At 35.0% G+C, this 25,188-nt stretch overlaps 1 protein-coding gene across 2 annotated transcripts in view; it reads left to right on the top strand.

Moving 5' to 3' along the window:
- The window catches only part of USP25 (ubiquitin specific peptidase 25), a 139,021-nt gene that overhangs the window by 68,088 nt on the left and 45,745 nt on the right, over positions 1-25,188 (top strand). For both annotated transcript variants that reach the window (XM_059921381.1, XM_059921383.1), the window contains exons 9-14: positions 10,832-10,905; positions 14,610-14,758; positions 20,100-20,227; positions 20,576-20,671; positions 21,857-22,018; positions 22,644-22,870. In XM_059921381.1, coding sequence (XP_059777364.1) covers positions 10,832-10,905; positions 14,610-14,758; positions 20,100-20,227; positions 20,576-20,671; positions 21,857-22,018; positions 22,644-22,870 — 836 coding nt within the window. The remainder of the gene's footprint in view (positions 1-10,831; positions 10,906-14,609; positions 14,759-20,099; positions 20,228-20,575; positions 20,672-21,856; positions 22,019-22,643; positions 22,871-25,188) is intronic.

Here is a 25,188-nt window from a genome sequence, read left to right on the forward strand (position 1 = left end):
GCTCAGTTTTTCTTTCTCACAATTGCTTTCGGTATTTGGGGTCTTTTGTTTCCATACAAGTTTTAAGACTTTTTTGTTCTAGATGGGCAAAAAAATGCCATTTGTAATTTGGTAGGGATTACATTGAATCTGTAGATTACCTTGGGTAGTATAGTCATTTTGACAATGTTGATTCCTCCAATCCAAGAACATGGTATATCTTTCCATCTATTTGTATCATCTTCGATTTCTTTCATCAGCATCTTATAGTTTTCGGAGTACAGGTCTTTTGCCTCCTTAGGTAGGTTTATTCCTAGGTAATTTATTCTTTTTGATGCGATGGCAAATGGGATTGTTTCCTTAATTTCTCTTTCTGATCTTTTGTTATTAGTTTATAGAAATGCAACAGATTTTTGTGTATTAATTTTGAATCCTGCAACTTTACCAAATTCATTGATGAGCTCTAGTAGTTTTCTGGTACCATCTTTAGGATCTTCTGTGTATAGTATCATGTCATCTGCAAACAGTGACAGTTTTACTTCTATTCCAATTTGGATTCCTTTTATTTCTTTTTCTTCTCTGATTACCATGGCTAGGGCTTCCAAAATTATGCAGAATAAAAGTGGCTAGAGTGGACATCCTTGTCTTGTTCCTGATCTTAAAGGAAATGCTTTCAGTTTTTCACCATTGAGTGTGATGTTAGCTGTGGGTTTGTCATACATGGCCTTTATTATGTTGAGTTAGGTTCCCTCTATGCCCACTTTCTGGAGAGTGTTTATCATAAATGGGCATTGAATTTTGACAAAAGCTTTTTCTGCATCTATTGAGATGATCATATGGTTTTTAATCTTCAGTTTGTTAATGTGGTGTATCACATTGATTGATTTGCAGATATCGAAAAGTTCTTGCATCCCTGGGATAAATCCCACTTGGTCAAGGTGTATAATCCTTTTAATGTGTTTTTGGATTCAGTTTGCTAGTATTTTGTTGAGGATTTTTGCATCTATGTTCATTAGTGATATTGGCCTGTAGTTTTCTTTTTTTGTGACATCTTTGCCTGGTTTTGGTATCAAGGTGATGGTGGCCTCATAGAATGAGTTTGGAGTGTTCCTTCCTCTGCAATTTTTGAAATAGTTTCAGAAGGATACTTGTTAACTATTCACTAAATGTTTGATAGAATTTACCTGTGAAGCCATCTGGTCCTGGGCTTCTGTTTGTTGGAAGCTTTTATATCACAGTTTCAATTTTAGTGCTTGTGATTGGTCTGTTCATATTTCCTATTTCTTCCTGGTTCAGTTTTGCGAAATTGTACCTTTATAGGAATTTGTCCATTTCTTCTAGGTTTTCCATTTTATTGGTATATAATTGCTTAGAGTAGTCTCCTATGCTCCTTTTTATTTCTGTGGTGTCAGTTGTAACTTCTCCTTTTTTTGTTTTTTTCTAATTTTATTGATTTGAGCCATCACCCTCTTTTTCTTCATGAGCCTGGCTAAAGGTTATCAATTTTGTTTGTCTTTTCAAAGAGCTAGGTTTTAGTTTCATTGATCTTTTTTATTGTTTTTTTCATCTCTATTTAATTTATTTCTGTTCTAATCTTTACAATTTCTTTCCTTCTGCTAACTTTGAGTTTTGTTTGTTGTTCTTTCTCTAGTTGTTTTAGGTGTAAGGTTAGGTTGTTTACTTGGGATGTTTCTTCTTTCCTGAGGTAAGATTGTATTGCTATAAACTTCCCTCTTAGAACTGCTTTTGCTATGTACCATAGGTTTCGGATCCTCATGTTTTCGTTTTCATTCATCTCTAGGTATTTTTTGATTTCCTCTTTGACTTCTTCAGTGATCCATTGGTTATTTAGTAGCATATGGTTTAGCCTCCACATGTTTGTGTTTTTTTAGTTTTTTCTCGTATTTGTTGTCTGATCTCATAGTGTCGTGGTCGGAAAAGATGCTTGACACGATTTCAATCTCAAATTTATAGAGGCTTGCTTTATGGCTCGTCATGTGATCTGTGCTGGAGAATGTTCCATGTTCACTTGAAAAGATTGTGTATTCTGCTACTTTCAGATGGAACGCTCTATAAATATCAATTAAGTCTATGTGATTTAGTGTGTCATTTAAGGCCTGTGCTTCCTTGTTGATTTTCTGTCTGCATGATCTGTCTGTTGATGTAAGTGGGCTGTTAATGTTCTCCACTGTTATTGTTTTACTGTTGATTTCTCCTTTTATGGCTGTTAGCATTTGCCTTCTATGTTGAGGTGCTCCTATGTTGGATGCATACATATTTACAATTGTTTTGTCTTCTTGTATTTTTCCCTTGATTATTATGTAATGTCCTTCTTTGTCTCTTGTAACAGTCTTTATTTTAAAGTCTGTTTTGTCTGATATGAATTTTGCAACTCCAGCTTTCTTTTAATTTCCGTTTGTATGAAATACCTTTGTCCATCCCCTCACTTTCAGTCTGTATGTGTCCCTAGATCTGAAGTGGGTCTCTTGTAGACAGCATATATAAGGGTCTTGTTTTTGCATCCATTCAGCCAGTCTCTGTCTTTTGGTTGGAGCATTTAATCCATTTATGTTTAAGGTCATTACCGATACATACTTACTGCCATTTTGTTAATTATTTGGGGTTTGTTTTTGCAGGTCTTTTTTCTTCCCTTCTTATTTTGTTCTCTTCTCTTGTGATTTGATGACTGTCTTTAGTGTTGTGTTTGTATTGCTTTTTCTTTTTTGTGTGTGTATCTATTATAGATTTTTGGTTTGTGGTTGCCATGAAGTTTTGATATAGCAGTCCATATGTATATACAAGATTGTTTTAAGTTTCTGGTCTCTTAATTTCAAATGCATTTCCAGTATTCTATATTTGTACTCACCTTTTCTCACAATTGCTGGTTTTGATACCATATTTATGTATGTATATTTTCCTACCTTTACTGTATTTTTGCCTTTACTGGTGAGCTTTCCCATTTGTAATTTTCTTGTTTCTAGTTGTGGCCTTTTCTTTTCTACCTAGAGAAATTCCTTTAGCATTTGTTGTAAAGTGGGTTTGGTGGTGCTGAATTCTCTTAGCTTTTGCTGGTCTGTAAAGCTTTTGATTTCTCTTTTGAATCTGAACGAGAGCTTTGCTGGGTAGAGTATAAGAATATACTTGTAGGTTTTTTTCCCTTCATCACTTTAGATATATGTGTTAGTCCGTTCTGGCCTGCAGAATTTCTGCTTAAAAATCAACTGATAACCTTATAGGGTTTCCCTTGTATGTTATTTGTTGCTTTTCCCTTGTTGCTTTTAATATTTTCTCTTTGTCTTTAACTTTTGTCAATTTGATTAATATGTGTCTTGGTGTGTTCCTCCTTGGGTTTATCCTGTATGGCACTCTCTGTGCTTCCTGGACTTGGGTGACTGTTTCCTTTCCCATGTTAGGTAAGTTTTCAGCTATTATCTTTTCAAATATTTTCTCAGGCCCTTTCCTCTCCTTATGGGACCTCTATAATGCGAATGTTAGTGCATTTAAAGTCCCAGAGATCTCTTAAACTGTCCTCATTTCTTTTATTCTTTTTTCATTATTCTGTTCCACAGCAGTGATTTTCACCATTCTGTGTTCCAGCTCACTTATCCATCCTTCTGCCTCATTTATTCTGCTATTGATTTATTCTAGTGTGTTTTTCATTGCAGATATTGTATTGTTGAACTCTGTTTGTTTGTTCTTTAAATCTTCTAGATCCTTGTTAAACATTCCCTATATCTTCTTGGTCTGTGCTTCCATTCTTTTTCCAAGATCTGGGATCATCTTTACTATTACTGTGAATTCTTTTTCAATTAGATTACCTGTCTCCACTTCACTTAGTTGTTCTTCTGGGGTTTTATCTTGTTACTTCATCTGGAACATGTTCCCCTGCTGTCTCATTTTATCTAACTTTGTATTTGCAGTGTCACAGGCTGCAGGATTGTAGTTCCTCTTGCTTCTGGTGTCTGACCCCTGGTAGGTGAGGCTGGTCTAAGAGGCTTGTGCAGGCTTCCAGGTGGGAGGGACTGATACCTGCCCACTGGTGGGTGGAGCTGGGTCTTGTCTCTGTGGTGAGCAGGGCCCTGTCAAGCAGTATGTTCAGAAGCAGCTGTGGGCTCAGGAAAACTTTAAGCAGCCTGTCTGCTGATGGGTGGGGCTGTGTTCCTACCCTGTTGGTTGTTTGGCCTGCGGCATCCCAGCACTGGAGCCTACGGGCTCTTGGGTGGGACCAGATCTTTGCATCAAAATGGTGGCCTCCAGGACAGCTCACGCCAATGAGTACTCACCAGTACCTCTGCCACCAGTGTCCTTGTTTCTGCAGTGAGCCAGAGCTGCCCCCCGCATCCCCAGGAGACCTTCCAAGACCAGCAGGTAGGTCTGGCCCAGGCTCCTGTGAAGTCACTGCTTTTCCCCCTGGGTCCCGGTGTGCACAAGACCTTGTGTTCACCCTCCAAGAGTGGCATTTCTGTTCCCCCCAGTCCTGTGGAGTTCCTACGATCAAGCCCTGCTGGCCTTCAAAGCAAATGCTCTGGGGGCTCCTCCTCCTAATGCCAGATGCCCAGACTGGGTAGCCTGATGTGGGGCTCAGAACTCTCTTTCCTGTGGGAGAACCTCTGCGGTATAATTATTTTCCAGTTTGTGGGTTGCCCACCCAGCATGTGTGGGATTTGATCATGAATACGCCCCTCCTACCTTCTCACTGTGGCTTCTTCCTTGTCTTTGGAACTAGAGTATCCTTTTTTGGTTGGTTTCAGTCATTTTTTGTCGATGGTTGTTCAGCAGGTAGTTGTGATTTTGGTGTTTGTGTGAGATGGTGAGCTCAGGTCCTTCTACTCGGCCATCTTGTCTGCTCCTAGATAGCTTAAGGAGCACTGACTTTGATGACAAAAACCAAGTCCTAGCCAATCTGCCAACTAGGTGTGTAAACTCAAGACAAGTTGTGCCTTTCTGAGCAATAATTTTCTCATTCCGAGAAAGGAGTTGCACTTACATGTGCTTTCCCACCAGGCACTTAAAACCAAACTCACAGGCCCTGTGCCACCTCAGACCAGTTCCAGCTGGGTTACTAGGGGCAGCTTGATACTTTTGGTTTTGCTCTTTTTTCTCAAGACTGTTTTGTGTATTCAGGGTCTTTTGTGTTTCCATACAGATTTTAGAATTATTTGTTCTAGTGTTGTGAAAACTGCCTTTGGTATTTTTATAGAGCTACGTTGAGTCTGTAGATTGCTTTGGGTAGTATGATCGTTTTAACAGTACTAATTCTTCCAATCCATGAGCACCATATATGTTTCCATTTGTTTGTGTCTGCAGTTTCTTTCATCAGTTTCCTAGTTTTCTGAGTACAGGCCTTTTACTTTCTTAGTTAGATGTATCTTTTTTTTTTCTATTTTAAAATTATGGCCAACCTTATTGTCCAAAAAACGCATAATAACGTAGTCTGCAATGAGATTGAATTAAAGTAAAAATATTCTAATTATATATTGTTAGCAACTAGGAGATGCTTCTAAAATTTTATATAGCCCTCATCATTTGTTCTCAAATTCTCAGGGGAAAAATAAGTTTCCAAATTATATCCACTTGATCTTTTAAGGAAAAATCCAAACAGATTATACTTAAAAGTCAGATTCTTTTGCCCTTTGGTTGCAGTCTAACAAAAAAGAAATCATTTTTGACTTTCTGAGTTTGTTCAGCCTTTACACTACAGGCCTGTCTTTTCTGTGCCTGAATTGAGTTGAGGTTCTTCAGATGAAGCCTGCATTCTCTTTCACTTGTATGTGTGTAGTTCTTTCAGTCCTTCAGATGTAGAATTTCATATACTCTAATTTTAGATTTTGAAGGATTATTAGGACACATGATTAACATTGATCTCTTACTTTCAAAATTTTGAAACAAAAGCAGAACTTCAACCCTTTGACTTTCAGTCCAGCTATGATATTCCTAGATCTTAGTGCAATCCATACTCAAGTTATTGTTGCTAAAGACTGTAGCAGAAAATCTGGATAATGTCATAAATGGAGGCAATCATCATGGTTTTAGTTCTGCCAAGATGCCTGTCATTAAGGGCCAATTGGTCTTAGACAACTAACGTTGGAAGAAATCTCTCTAGATTATGGCGCTAAATCTACAGTATCTGAGGGAAAAAATTCTACTGTTAGAAACTGTCTTGAGAATGTGGCATTGAACAAAGCCACTTCCTTCTTGGCATGTTTAGAAGTTTATGATGCTAACGGCTCTGGTCAGGTGCCCTTGTTTTCTGTCCACCAGCACTCTTAAGCTACATTTTTCTTACGAGCTTCAGTTTGCTGGCCCTCAGTGCTGCATTGAATGTAAGCTCTTTCTAATAACATATTTTTGTGCCCAGTGGTTGCTGCCATTGCATTTTGGTATGGGATTGCTTAGGCCTATAAAACCTGCTTTCTAGGTAGTTTCTTTCTTCTCTTCAGGTTAGCTTCATTTGGTAAATCTCCCCATCAGATTGCTGAACTGAATCTGCGGTTGATGCTTCTGAAACCTGAGTTCCAGCACCCAGTGAAGATCATCATCTCTATGATATGCTCTTTCCTCAGCTTTTGAAAGTTCTAGGCCTTGAGTATATTTCTTTCTGCTACTTTTTTTTTTCTGGGCGGGATAGCCCTTTAAGGTTCAGTTACATATGCGTTTTTTTCATTCTTCTTTAAGGAAGGCTTGGCTGAATTTTTAATAGGTTAACCTGCTTCTTAGTTCTACCTCATTCAGGACCAGCTCTGTTTGATGGACAAGTATCTTCTCTTTCTCTTCTTTTGACTTTGTTTTCTGCCCTATAAACTTGTTTTTGTATAACCTGCTCCTCTGTATTTTCTTGATAGGGCCCTCATAATGAGAGCTAGTGAAATATGGGTTAGGAGTATGCCCAAGTAATTTATTGTTCAAACATGCATTGTCCACCTTCACCTCCTTTGTGTTGCAGAATTCCACCAGGGTTCTGTCCTGTCAGACCAGCAGACAGCCCATGTGTGGACTTGATCTATGATTGTCCACCCTGGCTCCTCTTTAGTAAAACTCATGTTCCTTATACTTTTCCTTAGAGTTCCAACCCCCAAAATTTATTGAGCATGTTTCCTCAGAATGTGAACAATATCTGTATCCCCATCTATGATTACTGAGTCTCTTTGAAGTTCTCTCAGTAATTCTTTGAATGCTTTACCCTGAAATCCCTAGTTCCTCCTCGAATCTATCCAGATTTTCTATAAGCAGCTCATATAGTAACCTATCTGCAACACAACTCCCTGATTACTTTTTATCTCTAGCCTTAGAAGACTGCCACTTGACTGTTTCCTGAATCCTGATTATTTCTGAAAGGATCATTCTTTTCTGATTTTGGAGATCTTTCCTTATTACTCATTTACTTTTGAAAAATTCCTTTGGGTCCCAGTGTCAACTTTTCTGATCTAGTAACTAACAAGTTCTCTCCCCATTTCCTAAAACTGTTTTTAAAAGAAGCTAGAACTTTCCCATTTCATCTAAAATTGTCTTATTTGAAATATGTCCTTCTCCTCATTCATTTCTCAGTAGTTTTGTTTTTTCTTTACTGTTTATGGAGCTAAAACTTTTTGAACCACTATGCTCTGCCTATCTAGAACAGAGCTTTCCAGTTGTTGTGCCATGGTAAGCCAGATTATAGGTATGTGGAGGTATTGATCCTGTTTCTGTTATCATGAGAAAACATGTGGTTTTATTCCAGAGTTCTCTGCATATATTATCTGTGCGCCAATGACATTAAAAAGATTGGGAAGCACTGAGTAGGTTACTCTATCAGTTGCCCTAGATCTCTGAACTCTTTCTGTGTCGACCTAATTCCCAAGGCTCAAGTGTCCCTGATACAGGTTTTCTTTAGTGATTTCTTTTGGCCTTTGCTATTTGTGTCAATCTAGCTTTTCTTCATGCAAGTGGTGGGTATATCATTTCTGTTATATCAATGGAAGTCTCACGTCTTTTAAATTGCTCTTCACTTGTGTTCCTTACATTTCTGTTGATAACCACAGTCTTAGTTCCTGATATTCAAAGCTTAAATGCACAGTAAAGAGTAAGACCTCTGAGAGGTTGCAAAGAAGGACAGGGTAAACAATTTCTAGAAGATTGGTCTGTCTGACTCCTTAGGGAAGGTCAGTGTGCATACCACAGGTCAGTGGAGAGCAGACCAAAATTCAGATATGAAGATTTGGAAAGAGAATTCAGAATTAGTCGAGCAGCTCTTACCCAGTTTCTTCTGCCAAAGTCACCAGCCTGGTATGTCACTGCTCTTTCTATGCAGTATGTCTGTGACAGTAAGGAGAGAAACCAGGAATGTTGCTTTTCTCCATGGAAATATGATGTGTGGAAATGGAGATACTAATATTTATGTCTAAAGATTCATAGACTTTTACATCAAGAGAGACAATCTTTGGATTCTTCCTCTCCCCCATATCAGTCTCAAGTCCTTTTTATTGTCACAGTGTAAAAAATAAGGTGTGAAATAAACTGTTTTCATAGAGTTAAAATGCCCAGAGATTAAGTATGCATAGTGGGAGGATTCATAGGTTTTAGAGGCAGACTTGAGTTTGCTTTTCAGTTTGAGCACTTACTAGTTGTGTGAATTTGGGCAAGTGACTTAGCATAGTCTACAGTTTTATTACCAGTGCAATAGAGGTAAGAGTGCCACCTGCTACTATTTAGGGTGGGCTAGATAATCCTGTGGCAACATCCCCAAAACTTCAGAGGTTTATGTCACAGCCTTAGCTGTGCCCAATGAGTGTGAGCAAGGTGCTGTGCACATCCATTGACAGGGCCTTACGCTGACAGAGGCTTCATCTCATCACAGGATTCTGGGATCACCACATCAGTGAAAAGTATATTGGCTCTCAAAGTTACAGCCCAGAAATGGCACACATTACTTCCGCTCACATTTTGTTGTGCAAAGCAAGTCATGTGGTTTACTTAACTTCAAAGTTAATGGGAGCACCTCATACCCATTAGGATGGCTGCTATCAAAAAACAAAAAACAAAAAAAACCCTCACCAAACCAAAACCAAAACAAAACAGAAAATAACACGTGTTGATGAAGATGTGAAAAAATTGAAACATTTGTGCACTGTTGATGGGAATGTAAAATGGTGCAGCTGCTGTGGAAAACATGGTGGTTCCTCAAAAAATTAATACTAATATAATTATCATTTGATGGAGGGAATCTTTTCACAGTGTATACATATGTCAAATCTTCACACTGTACACTTTAAATACCTTACAATTTTGTTTGTCAATTGTATCTATAAAGATGAAAAAAAACAAGAATTAACCACATGATCCAGCAATTCTACTGCTGAATTTATATCCAAAAGAATTGATAGCAGGGTCCCAAAGAGATACTTGCACACTCATATTCATAGCAGCATTAGCACAATAGACAAAAGGTTGAAAGCAACTGATATGTCCATGGATGAATGGAAATACAAATGTGTTACACATACAGTGGAATATCCTTAACAAGTAAGGAAACTCTGATACATACTACAACACGGATGAACCTTGAAGACGTGATGCTCAGTGAAGTAAGCCAGTCACAAAAAGACAAACGCTGTATGTCACTTATATGATGTGTCAGTAGTCGTCAGACTCAAAGAAACAGAAAGTTAGGATGGTGGTTGCCAGGGCCTGGCGGGAGGGAGGAATGTGGAGTTGTTTAATCAGTTTCTCAAGATGAAAATAGTTCTGGAAGTTGGTTGTACAACAGTGTGAATATACTTAACACTGCCGAACTGTAAACTTAAAAATGGTTAAGGTGGTAAATTGTATATTGTGTGTATTTTATCACAGTTCAGATTTTTTTCAAATTTCAATAAAAAGTAAATGGGAAAGTGCTTCTTACTATGTACCTAAAAGTAGAGGGACAGAAATCTTTTTGAATAGCACTGATGACCACCACACTACCTCAAAGGATTGTTCCAGAGATTAAGTGAAGTACTTCCCACCAATTATTTTATGGTTTAAATGAGGGTGAATGTAACACATATATCAAGAGACAGAGAGTGTCCTTCTCTCTTTTTTAAAATAAATCAGTTTTACTAATTTAAACACAAAATTTATGAAGAAAAATCTCTCTGCAGTTGTGGATACAACATACTTTTATATAGCAAGGCCAAAATAAACTTTGTGTTTTTAGACCACACAGTACAAAGCATTAAAAAAAAGTTAAAAATTGTCAGTTTCTATTTGCTTCAAGCAAAAAAGAAAAACAACAAATTTATATGTTAAAGAATTTGGAAAATTCACAGATGACTAATTTTACCAGCAGCATGAAACTTTATAACAGATTGGAGTTTCTCTTTAGCTACCTGGGTTGAAGCTGGTGTTTTTCTCCTTCACTGCTGATGGCTAGTGTTCATTCTTCTAGGTAAATGTGGGAAATGACTTATTAAAATTTTATAGAAATTTATTTTGATTAAGAGTGGCTTTCCCTCCTTCCCAACAAGTCCAAATAAGCATGTGTTGTACAGACTAAAAGTTCAAAATCGAAATGATAATGGAAAGATCAGGCACTTTGTGAATACAGACTCTACTCAGGTCTTCTTATAACGAGGTCCCACATAGTAACTCATTTTAACCCTTACAACAACCTTGTGAGTTCCATTACTATTACTATCCTCAGTTGACAGGTGAAGAAACAGAAAATAAATTTAAGTACCTTGGCCCAACACTGTAAGTCGCAGTGCCAAACACATGATAACCACATAAATGTTATTGTCTTGGCATATATTATTGTTCTTTTAATGTTTTCTCTATTATTTACAGTTCTAAAAATTAAGAATTATAACCACATTTATATTTTTAACGTGATTTTTAGGGATGAAGAGAAGCCAAAGAACCCCATGGTAGAGTTGTTCTATGGAAGATTCCTAGCCGTGGGAGTGCTTGAAGGTATAGTTACACGTCTGCTTATTTATTACAATTGAGATATTATTAGCTGTTAGCTCCTTTGTCATGATAGTGACTTTATTTGTGGAATGGTTTTTAATTTTAATTTGACTTACTCTGTCTAGTGGTTTCTGCTGCATTGTTACTGCTAATCATTTATATAAAAAGCAAAGAATTGAGTGCATATAAAGGAAAGTACAGAGTATATTGTCACATGCTACTTGGTACTTAGTTAATGTTGTCCTGATGTTCTTTGCCTGCGACGGGTTCTGTGATACTGTGAATTGTTAGGATACAGGGATTAAGGGAGCAATTGGTGGATCTTTTAAAAATAATATTGGAGTTTAATACTGGGCTTGGTATGATGGTCACTGTTTTTGAGGGTTTCAAGTCTATGCATGTTGAAAGCTGTACTTAGCAATTTAGCATAGTCAGGGTATTGCAGGGTTTCCATTTTGGGGGTGATTATAAAATTCTTCAGAATATAGTTTTCAAGAAAGAGTTGTACTCTGTCTTCTGAAAAATCAGTTGAGTGATACTATTCCTGTTACGTAAAGTCCAGGCCTCACCAGTTACTCTTTGGCTTTCCTAACAAGGGCAGGGAACTGACTCATAAGATATACTTCAAGTGATAATATTACTAAGTCCCAAAGCATACATTTTTGAAAAATTGTTATTCCCAAATGACCCTATACGTCAGCTTTTGAAAGTTCACCCAAATCAACCAAAGTATAAAATTTGGGAAATTAATTTTTCTTCAGGATGTTAAGTGATGGATTCCCATGAAGTTTTGTTTGAATGTAGTTTTAAATTTGAGATTTGGAAAAAGGTAGACACTAACTCAGGATTTAATCAGACATCCTAAAGGTTATATTGAGGTGTTAGTACATTTTGTTTGCCTCAAATGCTAAATATTCATTATATAAGTAGTGGAATATTTTATATAGTACATTGTATTCCAATTTGGGATGTCCACACTATCATACCAGTTTTTATTTGAAGTAGAACACTATATAGCAGTAGAGGAGCTCTAATCAGGTTGTGACTGGGCACTATTTATAATACTTCTCATGAGCACTTCTACCTATATTATCTGGATTCTTAAAAGTGATTATTAAAATTTCTTAATCAGTGAAGTCTTCGTACTTGGATTTGGTAAGTTGTTTAAAGGCTACTGTGCTGCATAAATGTGATTTTAATACGTTTCCAGGGGAACTATGTGTTTGCTTTGTTAACAATTTATTTTAGAACACTTTATTATTTTTACATATATCTTCTTAATGCCTTTTTTTAGACTAGTGACTCTCAATTAGGGGTGATTTTCAGTTTGTTTACTAAAGTACTCTATTGCAAAACTTCTTCAACTCTTCTAGAATTTCTAGGCCATTGACCCCTCCATTCTGTTCTTCTCAGTCTTTGCTTTACTTCCTTCCTTGTCCATTATGATCATCCTTATACATTTCTAAAACTCTTTCCCCTCATTCCCTTCTGGCACCATCTCTCTGGCTAGTCTCTGACCCTCATGGAACTATTCCTCTTCTCTCTGCATGTACTGAGAACCTGACGGTTGCTAGGAGAAAGTCACTCAGATGAGCTAACTATAATGGATCGTAAAGTTGTCGTGACTCTAAGCTTCACTGGTCCCAAGCCTGTAACCCTACCTGGCAGCCATCTTTGTTTTGTTTAATCACTGTCTTCTTTCCCATTTTCTGCAATACCAATTCCCAGTTTTTCTACCTCTAATCTAATTTCTTTGTCTCTTCATTTACTGAGAAAGATCTTAACTCAGATTTCATGGATTTACCATGAAGTTAATGAAGCCTAACCATGGGTCCTGGCTAAGGCCCTGAATCTAATTTTGTGCTTATAACTTTTTTATCATAGTTCTTAAAGTGAGTTCCTCAGATATATGAGCTTCAGGCTTCCCAACTTGGATCCGTTCCAACCTCTACCACATTCTTTTATTTGTCCCTCCAGGTAATAGTGGAATTATTTAGTCTAATATCAATGGCTATTCATTACATGTGCTCAGAATCTCATCCTTTCATGTTTTCACTCAGGCCTTATTCTGTCCATTATCTTGCTTTTTTTCTGTACCTTTAGCTTCTTCCTTTCACTGTGTCTTCCTCATCAATATTTAGACATGTTCTGGTATTTCACATCTTTAAAATTAAAAAAATCTCCCTTCACATGCTCTTTTTCAGTCAGTCTTATTCAGAAATAAGCTCCTTTAAAGTGAGAAGTTTGTTTTCACCTGCTATCTCTCCAATTATTCTACCTGTCCCACTTTCATTTTCTGTCCCCAGACCTCTTCTAAAAGGGGTCTTTTTAAGATTATTGATTTCTTACATGTGTGTTAGTCCATTGGATCCCTCTCAGTTCTTACTGAATTCTTATCAACTATTAATGCTGTTGACTCCACTCTCTCCTTCTCCCCCTTTTTCCCACTCTTTCCTTAAAAACACTTCTCTGGCTTCTATCACACCATATTATCTTGGCTTTCTCATGCCTCTGTGTGTACTTCTTATGAGTTATATTTATAGTTCTTCCTGTATCTAAAGGTAGGAGATCCTTGGGAATCAGCTTAGGTCCTCTTCCTCTTCATGTCAGATAATTCCTTGGGCAGTCTCGTTCACTTCCTTGAGTTCCTGCTACCAATAAGCTAGCAATTCTCCAATTTATAGCTTCACACCAGTCTTAGTTACAGACTTATTTATGTCCAGCTCTTTTCAACTTGAAATCTTATGGGCCATTCTAAACCAATGATTTTCCCTGCTGCCTTAAAACAAAAGTAAAAAAAAAATCCTCTACTCTTCCTTCACTGGTGCCCCTTTCAGTACATAAAAATCAATTCAGTTGTTCATGCTAAAAATCTGAGTATCATTCTTGATACCTTCCTGTCTCTTCTATTCCCCATCCTGCCTATGAGCCATTCAATCAAGTCCTGTCGGTGCTCCCTTTTGTATATATTTATAAATGTGTGTATGTCATTTCATCTGTTTTTATACACTTTTACTAACACCCTATTCAATGCTACCTTTATTTTTAGATAGATTCTATAATAGTCTCCTAACAGTCTATCACTTACTTAACACAGAAACCGTAAGGATGTTTCAGAGATATAAATCTGAGCCTCTTATTCCTAGATTTAATTATTCAGTGACTTTCCATTATATTCAGAATATACTGGAAAAAAATTCTTAACAAGGGCTACTAGACTTTGTTAAGAATTTGATTTTGATCCCTTACCTAACTCTTCATTATCATCTCCGTCTTGCTCCCTTAAGCTATACTTTCCTTCCCTTAATTCGTTGAAACATGCCAAGTTCTTTGCAGAACTTTTGTGCACTGCTATATATATTCTCAATGTTAGCACACTCTCTTACCCTTAGAAGGTACTTTTTTAAAGAATAAACATATATATATAAATATGTATGTTTATATACATATATACATAATATGTACTTATATATGCATGTATATAATTACATACATACACACATGGGGTATGTAATATCTATAGCATAGCTGGATGTGAATATACATATGTACATGTACAAACCAATAGGAAAATTATACCAACTACTACTGTCTGGAGCATAAACAGGTATAGTTTTCAGGTTCAGGAGATAATTACTATATACATCTATTTACTTTTAGTAGCTAAAAGGCCATATTGAGGAATATTAATTTCCCCCCTCTTATAGGTAAAAAATTTGAAAATACTGAAATGTTTGGTCAGTACCCACTTCAGGTCAATGGATTCAAAGATCTACATGAGTGCCTAGAAGCTGCCATGATTGAAGGAGAAATTGAGTCTTTACATTCAGAAAATTCAGGAAAGTCCGGCCAAGAGGTGAGTTTAGCATCTTTATTCCCCTTCCCTTCAGGTCTTTCTTAAAATGTTGTGAAGTGCAATTTAAGGCTCTAAGAATATAGCTACTAATAATTGAGAGAATACTCAGAAAATGTATTTGGATTTAATTATGATAATTTATACATATTTGGGAAACCTGCAGAGTCAATATAGTCTATAATCTAAGTTAAATTTTCATTTAAAATTTTTTCTCAAAATTTGATGTTAAAATCCTCCTTTAGGACACTGTTCAGTCTTTTAAGACTTTTCAGTCATGGTACCAGCCATTACAGCATTGCTAGTCCTGGAAGTAAGGAAGAAAAACACTGATGTTAGAGTGGAATTTTATATAGACATATGTTACTTACATTAAATATTGTTGGAATATGTCCACACCCAAGTAGGCAACACCACACTCTTTTTCTTGTAAAATTACTGTGTGATTGCCTGAAGGGCAGATGAAAAAACTTGCTTTCTTAAGAAAGAAAGAATTAAAAAAATATATTACAAGACTATTTATCTGTCTCCACTGGTCTCTGTCTAATAACCTGTCTCCATCTCTCAGTTCATCTCTCTAGCTCCATCTGTATATCCTTCCATCCATATATTCTTCTAGAATAATAAAGTAAAGGATAGATTATGTGCGCCAAAATCAGCCATCATTAAGCAATTGCTGATAGCTGTCTAGATGTAAACTCCATGCATGAGGGTGGGGGTCTTCATCTGTGCCATTCACTACTGTATCCCTAGGACAGTGTGGTGACTGCAGATAAAATTACGTAATACGTATTGACTGACTGAATGAAATGTCTCAGTCATATTAAAAATGTTCCCAAGGTCTTTATTCTGAATGGTACTTAATAAATATTAAGTGATGGCATCTCTGTTTATCTAAAAAGAGACTAGGTTCTTGTATTTTTCAGAATAAATTGCTTTTATTTGAGTTGTATGCTTTTTTAAAAAGATGTAATTCTAACGCCATCCTCATTTCCTCTTCTTCCCTCACATACTCAAACAAAAAAGGAAATAAATAATATTTACTATTTTTTGGCTGTTTTTGTGAGAGAGAGAAAATATTTGAAATAGTTTTTCTCTCTACATCACAGAGCATCTATTTCAGTGATTCTCAACAGATACCTAGACCTCACTTCAAAGCTATCAAATCAGAATCTAGGGTAGGGATATGGTATATGGCCACCAGAGCTCCACAGATGACTCTGATATAGACCTTTAATTAAGAATACTTAAATTAAGCTTATTTATTTTATTAATTGGGAAACAAATCTGTAAAGATTGGGACTTTCCAAGGATCCCAAAATGGAACAAGTGAGCAGAGCCCCATAAAGTGCGATCTGTTTCCTATTAAATAAAAGAATGATGGGTTTGGGCAGGGAAAAAAGGGATGGCATTTTCCTCACATTGTCAAAGTAGCTTATAAATGAAACACACTATGGTTTATTGTTAAATAATTTAATAATTGGTAAATAATCTTTCTCACATATTCCTAGCTTTTAAAAATGTTTTTCTTACGTTGACTCTGATTGCCATTATTTATTTTTAAAAAAATCTAGTTTGTCCTCTGTCTTTGGCTTCATACTCTGAATGCCCTATACTACTATATATATTTTCTGCCTAGGTTTTCCCATCTAACCTAAGATACACAATGGTTTGTTGTCATCTCTGAATTCAGTTTCTAAGCAGTCTGAATAATAGCAAATTTGATTACCTGTGATTCTTAGTACCAGTTGCCTAGATTTGCTGAACACAGTAGTTTCAATAATAATTCAGCCTGGTTTAAGTGACTGTCACCGACTAGAGCAGAATATCTTAAAAGTTTTTAGTAACACCCTTAAATTATAGTCTTATTTCATTATGTCCTTCAGAAAAGCTATTTTGTTTCTCTATAAAGACCAATGAGTAGCATTTTAGGCTTGTTTCTAAATTGGCATAATCCCCGATGTTAATACCTTCTATCTCTTACACTATTATTTAATAAAAATTATTGATTTTACTTTGATACAGAAAACATCTCTTTTTTTTTTTTTTTTGCTGAAATAGCTGTGGCCAACTAATATAGGAAGATCTCTAGTCTCCAGAATTGCTTATGTTAAAACATCCAGTGGGCTGTAAGAGTTTACATTTCTGTAATGATGTACCAAGAGGCAACTGAATAAATTAAAAATGATTATATGTAAGATAATTACTTACAAAATATTTTTCTAAATCATAAATTTTAAATTTTAATTAAATGGTATGCCATTTGTAGATGAGTTATACTCTCCAGGAAACCTGGAGCTATTTTTTGATTGCCTATTGGAGAGAAAGAATTTCAAAGAGTAAATACCTCACTTCTGGTGTGGGTATTCACTACTAATAATATGATGTACATCCTTTTAGACGATTGCTATGAACATACAAATATTGTATTTGTCTGTTCATACTGTCCTGAGACTTGCATTTTTTTACTTACCAGTATACTGTGAGCATCCTTCCATGTCAGTATATAGCTTTACATCATTCTATTTAGAACCTGCATAGTATCAGTGTAGCCTGTATTTATAAAATTAAATTGTTGTAATTCTTCTGTGAGATAGTAGTTGCACAAAGAATTATTTCAAAGAATGTCTTCCTGTAAATACCCTTGAGCACTTAGGAATGAAGGATAGTTAGGAGTGGAATCTTTAGGTCACAGGGCATACTCATTTAAAAATGTAAGTACTGCCAAATTTCCCTTCACAAAGTTGTACCAAGTTATAATCAAAGTGCTGAGAGAAATTTTACAGAGCTTTAACTAAAAAACTAAGTTATAGAAATAATACCTACATATACTATATTAGATACATGGAGATATTATATAGGAAATATATAGGGCAAAGGAGTGAAGGCAATTAAATGACTGAAACTAATTTTTGAATTGGAATTGCAAGTTTTCTCTTCTCGTGCTTAGTTTATATCCTAGCTTTGTTTGGTGTTCTGTGGGGAATTTGCAATGATAGGTCTGTTTTTTCTTGTTCCTCCCCCCGCCCCATAGTCATGTAATCTTCCAAAAGCAAGGTAGTTAAAACATATTAATAGAAAAATTAGCTATTAACTCATAAAAATGGCCACATTCTCTCTAGAAAATATTTTAACAGGTCAGATTTATATTTACAGTAAATTCAGGAGTACTGCTGTTGCCATTGCTGATTATCTAAGTTCTTTTTTCATTAACTGCAGAAATCTATTACCCCTGTCAGTTCATTTTATAATGTAGTAATAATAATAGTAATCATAATGATATGTGTTTTGAGATATGGAGAATGTAAGCATCATTTTTACCTTTAATGACCTGTGTCTCACAGCATGGCATACCGGTTAGATTAGGGATAAAGTATAGAGTTTCACTGAATGGAAAAATATTTTGAAAGAAAAAAGTCTCATTGTTTTATATTATTTGAAATTCTACTTATGTCCTGCTGTACTTATGATCTAAAAATCACAGAGCTAGACATACCCATAGTACTTTTGTAAATGAATTTAGGGAATGGTCTGGCTATCTCTTGTCCTGATCAGCATTATAATGAAAAAGTGAAATCCTTCCACTCCTGTAGTAGGAATAAACTGTCACTGCTGTTGGAGGAAACAGATCCACACAGAGACATATTACATAATATATTATGAACATTCTTTCATAAGATATGGAACCTATTTCCTGGACTATTTATGGCTTACAGAGAAGCATACCGCCAATTTGGGTCATTTCATTTCTGTTGGCCATTGTAGGTTCCCATGAATTAAAGTATGTTAACTATTTAAAGTTAATACTTAGATTTATTTTTAAATAGTAACATTTAAAGCATTGCAAGAAAAAATGAAGGTAATAGTACTTGAAATCTACTTGTTTGGGTATTATAAAATGGAATAGAGAATATCATCCTAAGGCATCAGACGTTTTCCTTGTGATATGTGTGGGGTATATTTTAATTCTTAATAGTAATTTTAGGTATGGATTAAAGCTAACTAAAAAAAATTCTTTCCAATGCCGTGGGAGAACAAAGCAAATAAGCAAACTTTGCTCAAGAAATTTTAAAACTTAAGAGATGTTTTTAATATTAGATCTTCCATTACTTTCTCTAGTCAGTTTCAGGTAATATCCATAAAGCAAATTCCTTAAACTTCAACTTTTAGTAAAAGGTAAACCAAATCCAACTCAGGAAATCTCAATTCAGGTAATCATTAGCATTTTTGGAGGGAGAAATAGTTTTTAATAACCATTTATTTTTATTGATTTTATTTACAGAAAAGTAGCAACTTTCAAGATCATATTCAGTTTGCCACATGTGCCACATTTCTGCTTTTCTTTTTCTTGAACGTTTGAATTTAAATTAGCATACTCTTAGCTTATTGACATTTATGTGGTGACATTTTTGTGGCACTTAAAAATACCATACATGATATAGTATACAACAGTTTCTTTTTACAGAAGTACATTGCACGGCTTAAAATAAGCACTTTAGAAATACTTGTTACATTATTTTATACTTCTGTATTTGTTAATTCACAAGTTTGTTCGTTTTTCTTTCTCTTTAAATAAGGTTTATGTAAAGCTTGAATCTGTTTACTGAAATAATTTTGAAGTTTTGTTGCATTTCACGCTTAACTGAACAGTTGCCAAAGTGTGTGGAGGAGTTGCCTCATAGCAGTGAGGCATTCAATTCTTTAAGCACTAGTCATTTTTAAAAATATTAAATGTAGTTATCATCAGTATAAACTCTGTTTGCTAATGATAGATCTTTTTCTCAAATTTGTCAAAATTCCAGTGGGAACATGAAATTTAAAACAGGAAAGTATCAGTTTCTAGTTTTAGCATGAGAATTGTGATCATTTATGCTATAAAATATTTTTTTTCTTTAGTATACTACCTCTTACATGTTACTTTGTCACAGGTTTTTGACAGCGTGGTTGATTGTATTAGGTATATGTGCCATTCCAGGTAGTAATTGTGACATAATATTGAAGAAGCAAGAAAACTTGAGATACTAAGCCATACTTTTATTCAGTGTCTTTCTCTTTGGGTTAGAAATTCTAATGTAAAGAATTAATCATTGAAGAAGGAGAGTCATTAGAAGATTTTTCTCTTTCCTGGTTGTGTGTTACCCCATTGGAATTTTCAAAAGGTGTGAAAAACTTTTAAGAGGAAGTTCAGTTTTAACTAAATTGCATACCCAATCAATTATTTGTGATGTTAGCATTATGATGATGCATATAAAAATGCCACTGCTAACCAACATCCTGTGCCTAAAATTGCAATGGAGAAAACAGAAAGGTGATATTAAGGGGTTTTGTTATTGCTTTCTTTCAGCATTGGTTTACCGAACTACCACCTGTGTTAACGTTTGAATTGTCAAGATTTGAATTTAATCAGGCATTGGGAAGACCAGAAAAAATTCACAACAAATTGGAATTTCCTCAAGTTTTATATCTGGACAGGTATGGTTTGGTATACAGCATGACTTAGTTTTGAAACACTTCAGTATCCAGTGAAGAGTTATTGTGCTTAGAGAAAATTTTTGCTTAATTTCCTTAAAATAATTTTTACTTTTTGCTTAATGTATCTAATACTATTTGTCAAGGAAACTGGAGTTCTCTTTTTATTTAGAAAAGTATAGTTACTGGGAATAATGTTATAAGGAAAAATACTAATTTGTATTGTCTGTATGATGTTTTATTATAAAATTTTGGATGAGTTGATCTTCTGTAGTGATGGCTAGACTTAATATTGTGTCTACTTCTATATTTGAAAATACTAATAATTGCTGTATTTCTTTTTCCTGATAGATACATGCACAGAAACAGAGAAATAACAAGAATTAAGAGGGAAGAGATCAAGAGACTAAAAGATTACCTCACAGTATTGCAACAGAGACTTGAAAGGTATTGAAACTTTTGTGAAATTATGAGCTAACTATAGGAAGTCATATTTTTAGTGACTATCTAGAGCTTTAATTTAAAATTTGCTTTGAATGATTTGTGATTCTAGGAGTAAATAATCATTCTGGATTGATATTTTGCTTGAATAGTTTAGGCTTGAGTTTCGTTAGAGACTAAAATAATTCATAGTTGGCATTAGAAGATGATTTTATTGTTTAAAATTAAATATTCCTACCATCAAGAGGTAATACGCATGGTACTAAAAATAGATGTAAAGTTAAACTAATCTATGATTGAGATTTCTTTTTGTGTGAGACTAAATATTACTCTTGAGATTTCCCTTAAAACGAACGGTAACTGAGTTTTTCTCCTTAACACAGAAGATAAAAGCTCAGATGCCTACGAGAGGCTCATGGCGGCTTTATAAAGAAGGGGGGAAGCAAGTCAAGCGTAAGCTGGTGGGCAGAGGGAGTCAGAGAGCACATCCCTGTGGAGAGAGGGTGGCTGCTGTCGGCACTAGTAGGCGGTGCCACGCATGACCATCATCTTCCTGTTGTCTATAGCTTCGCATTGTTTCCAGAAGAAGCCAGAATCTAGAGTATGAAATATTCTGTAGTTCAGACAAAAGTCTACAGGCTGAAATGTGGTCTGAAAGATCCCAGTTTGCAACCTCTGATCTAATCTGTATTCCCTTGTTTTAGTATTAATTTGAAAGTTAATAGCCTACAACTTTTTGTACAAAATAATGTTATTTTTCAATAGTTTTAATTCTTAAAAGGTATCAGTAATCATATTGAAAAATAATCAGACGTAAACGGTGGGAGGATAATATTTGTCACCATCTTGAGACCAGATAACAGATCTAAAAATAAAAGTCTCAGGAGATGGAAATGTCAGTTTTCGTTTTACTATTGGGTTACAACTTAGAGCAGCATCTAAAATTTATAACAGTATATACACACATTCAGTCTTAACCAGCTTTGGTTTTGCGTTCCTTTGGAGAACATTAAATTTATTTCTTGAGTGTATATTTAGTTTTACCATCTTCATTTGAAAGCAAAATTAATTTCATTGTTGAGGAATATTTATTGAAATGTTTTTATTATGTTTTATAACAATTATTGAAAAAAAAAAAACAAATGTGCTTTATACACAAATGAAAGCATTCATACATTTTATGGTTAACAGGTATTTAAGCTATGGTTCGGGTCCCAAACGATTCCCCTTGGTGGATGTTCTGCAGTATGCGTTGGAATTTGCCTCAAGTAAACCTGTTTGCACTTCTCCTGTTGATGATATTGATGCTAGTTCCCCATCTAGTGGTTCTGTACCATCACAGACATTACCAAGGTAAAAAGTTTTCTTGATAGAAGAGACAGCTGTGTTACTGTATTACGTAATAATATAATTGATGCCTTTAAAGACGGTTTTATAAAATGCATGTTGTGATTTATTTTAGTGAACACTAAAAAGATGACGTTCACTTAGAAGGTTGTATGCTTCTGGGGGCTTTCTTATTTCATTGTTTAAATGGATTTTATGGTTGTGGATTGAAATTTTCATCATACTTTTTTTCCATTCAGAATTATACTTTAGGTTGTATGTTATATGTATCAACCTTTCATCCATGAAAATACTACTGTTAAATTAGAAAATTTTCTGTAATGTGAGCTGCTAAGTATTAGCAAGGGAAGGTTTTATAATTCTGGTATATGTAAGATTTGTATAAATAAATATGATTAAGCCATTTCTACTATAAAGCCCCAATTTTATCCTTATAGTAATGTAGTTCCATATATTAAGAATCTCATTAGGTTATTAGATTAATCCATGTATTTCTGGGTTTTTTTTTAAGAAACCTTTTTCCTTTTGAAATTATAAGCCTATTTAATGCTATTTGTTTGGCACATAATCATTGTCCAGAGCTTCAACTTGAAAAGTTTAATAATGAATATTCTGTGCTTTAAAAATACAGCACAACAGACCAGCAGGGAGCTCCTTCTTTAGAACTGCCAAGCACATCACCCGCATCAATAGCTGCCATTTCATCGAGATCAGTAATACACAAACCATTCACTCAGTCTCGGATGCCTCCAGATTTGCCCATGCATCCAGCACCAAGGCACATAACAGAAGAGGAACTCTCTGTGCTAGAAAGCTGTTTACATCGCTGGAGGACAGAAATAGAAAATGACACCAGAGGTAAGAAGCTTCTCATAGCAGAGCTACTCTACCTCAGATGGACATGATTAATGTTAGAATAGAACCTGTGGATTATGGGTTTCATATGTAAATATTAATAAAGGTTTTTTTCCCCCTACAAAGTGTTTTCCCCCTACAAAGTGGTTTCTATAAGATAAACTAGTTTGGCTTCCTTTTTTATGATCTTAATATCAGGTTTAGAGAGACCAAAAGATTTTCCCTGGATTACTTAGCCAATTAATGACCTAACAGATGGTCTGATTTTCTGGTTTAGTGCTCTAAATTTATATCAAACTGGTATTCACAGGTACTCCATTGGTGAAACATCATACAGCATCAGATTTTGTACTTAATCAGTTACGTACCTCCCTTGATGTTTGTGCAGTGAGTTCAAGTGATACAATGTTTTCTTTAGGTTGAAGAATTAGAAATGTGAATTTTAATATTCATTCTGCTCTAGTAGGTTTCCAAATATGATCTATTAGCTCAGTGCCAGTCTATAACGAGTTTTAACTGGCATGTAGTAAAATAAGAAAAGTAAGGACAGTGCTCTGTGGGGTGTGTGTGTGTGTTAGTGTTAAGTTGCCATCTGTCCACGCTTGGAAGGAACTCTCCTTTATTCTGAAATTATCTCCTTCCTACTTTACTGCTGTTAAAATCTCCTTTTTCTTAAAATGAAGTGATATTAATATTTTATGGTAGTTTTATCATAATTTTTCTTGCATGTCAAAATATAATAACCTATTATTGCTCCCTAATTTTATCCTAATTTTATTGATCTATGAAAAAAAATCTAGGAGTTACTCTTTTTATACCAAAAGGTTGGACTTGTACTAAACAATATCACTTGTTAGATTTTAAATGCCCAACTAGATGCTTTATAGACAATATGGAAATAAAGAGCAGTCCTAATTTAATAGGGAGTAAATAGGGTGTGGTGGCAACTAACAGCATTAGTAACTAAAGATTTTCCTTAGTATTTTTCATATCTAAGGAAATTTTTTGTATTTGAAATCATTATAAACATTAATTAAGCACATAGTTTTTCCTGAATACTGTGCTAGGTGTTGGATAATTTTCTACTGGACTTGGCAGATTGTGTTTGTTTTCATAAGATTACATTCAGAAGGCTGAAAGCTAAGAACTTCTGACACCAAGGTAGTAGCATTGAGGGAGGGAAGAAATGAATTTGGTATATTCTTTGATGTGGGTCACTGACAAGAGGGAAGAGAGAGAGAGAGGGGGATCAGGGATGATTCCCTTAGTTGCTCATAGTGATATGTATAACTACATAGATGGAATGCACTTTGGAAATGAGCAAACTGGTGGGGAGCAGGCCCCCACCTTGGCGGAGGAAGTAGGAATATGATGAGTCCACTTCTGGCCATTTTAAGTTAGAGGAACTTGAGAGACATGTCATAAGGTTTTGAACCTATAATATTATGCATCAAGTATTAAAGATTTTCCTTGGAATATTTGTTTTCTCTCTTTTATCCCTGATGATATTTGCTGTTAGCATTATTTTTTAAACTATTACATAGTATTCCAATATATGAATATGATATAATTTATTCAATTTCTATGTTGTTACTAACTACCAACAAAGCTGGCCTTCTGCATACATATTAACATACTTTTTGAGTTGAATATATTAAAAATGCCATTTCTGATCCAAAGTGTATATACTTAAATTTTTGACTATTTAAAAATTTCCCTCCCAAAACAATGAGGCAGTTTATATTCCCAATAATTTTGTGTGAGAGAACCTGTTTCCCAGTATTCTCCCTAGCTCTGGGCACTTTTTAATTTGTGGTAGTCTGATAGTTGAAATGAAAATGGTATTTCAGTGTCTTGATTTGCATTTCATTAATTATGAGTGAAATTCTATTTTTCTATAAATTTGTGACCTTTGCCCATTTTTTATATTGAACTATTTGTCCTTCTCTTATTGCTTAATAGAAACTTTAATGTTATGGGTATTAACCTGTTGCCTGTAGTGTATGCTGCAGATAATATTTTTCTAGTTTGTCATTTGATTTTCTTTATGTTGGTTTTTGTTTTGTTTCTATAATAATAGATTTTCTTAAATTTGGGGAGTCTTTTCATTTATGGTTACTGGATTTTCTAACGAGCTGTAAAAGGCCTTTACCTAGTCTAAAGTTCCTAATTTTCTTTTGTAGTCTTTGGTGTTTTTTTCCTGATTCTTTTTAACAGCTTCATAGTATAGTGTGGTTATACTATAATTTAACCATTTCCCTATTGACAAATATTTAGGTTGTGTCCACTTTTTAAAAACCAGTTAGAGGCAATATAACTGT

This window comes from Balaenoptera ricei, chromosome 4, assembly GCF_028023285.1.
Source record: "Balaenoptera ricei isolate mBalRic1 chromosome 4, mBalRic1.hap2, whole genome shotgun sequence".
In the NCBI taxonomy this organism is placed as follows: Eukaryota; Metazoa; Chordata; class Mammalia; order Artiodactyla; family Balaenopteridae; genus Balaenoptera; species Balaenoptera ricei.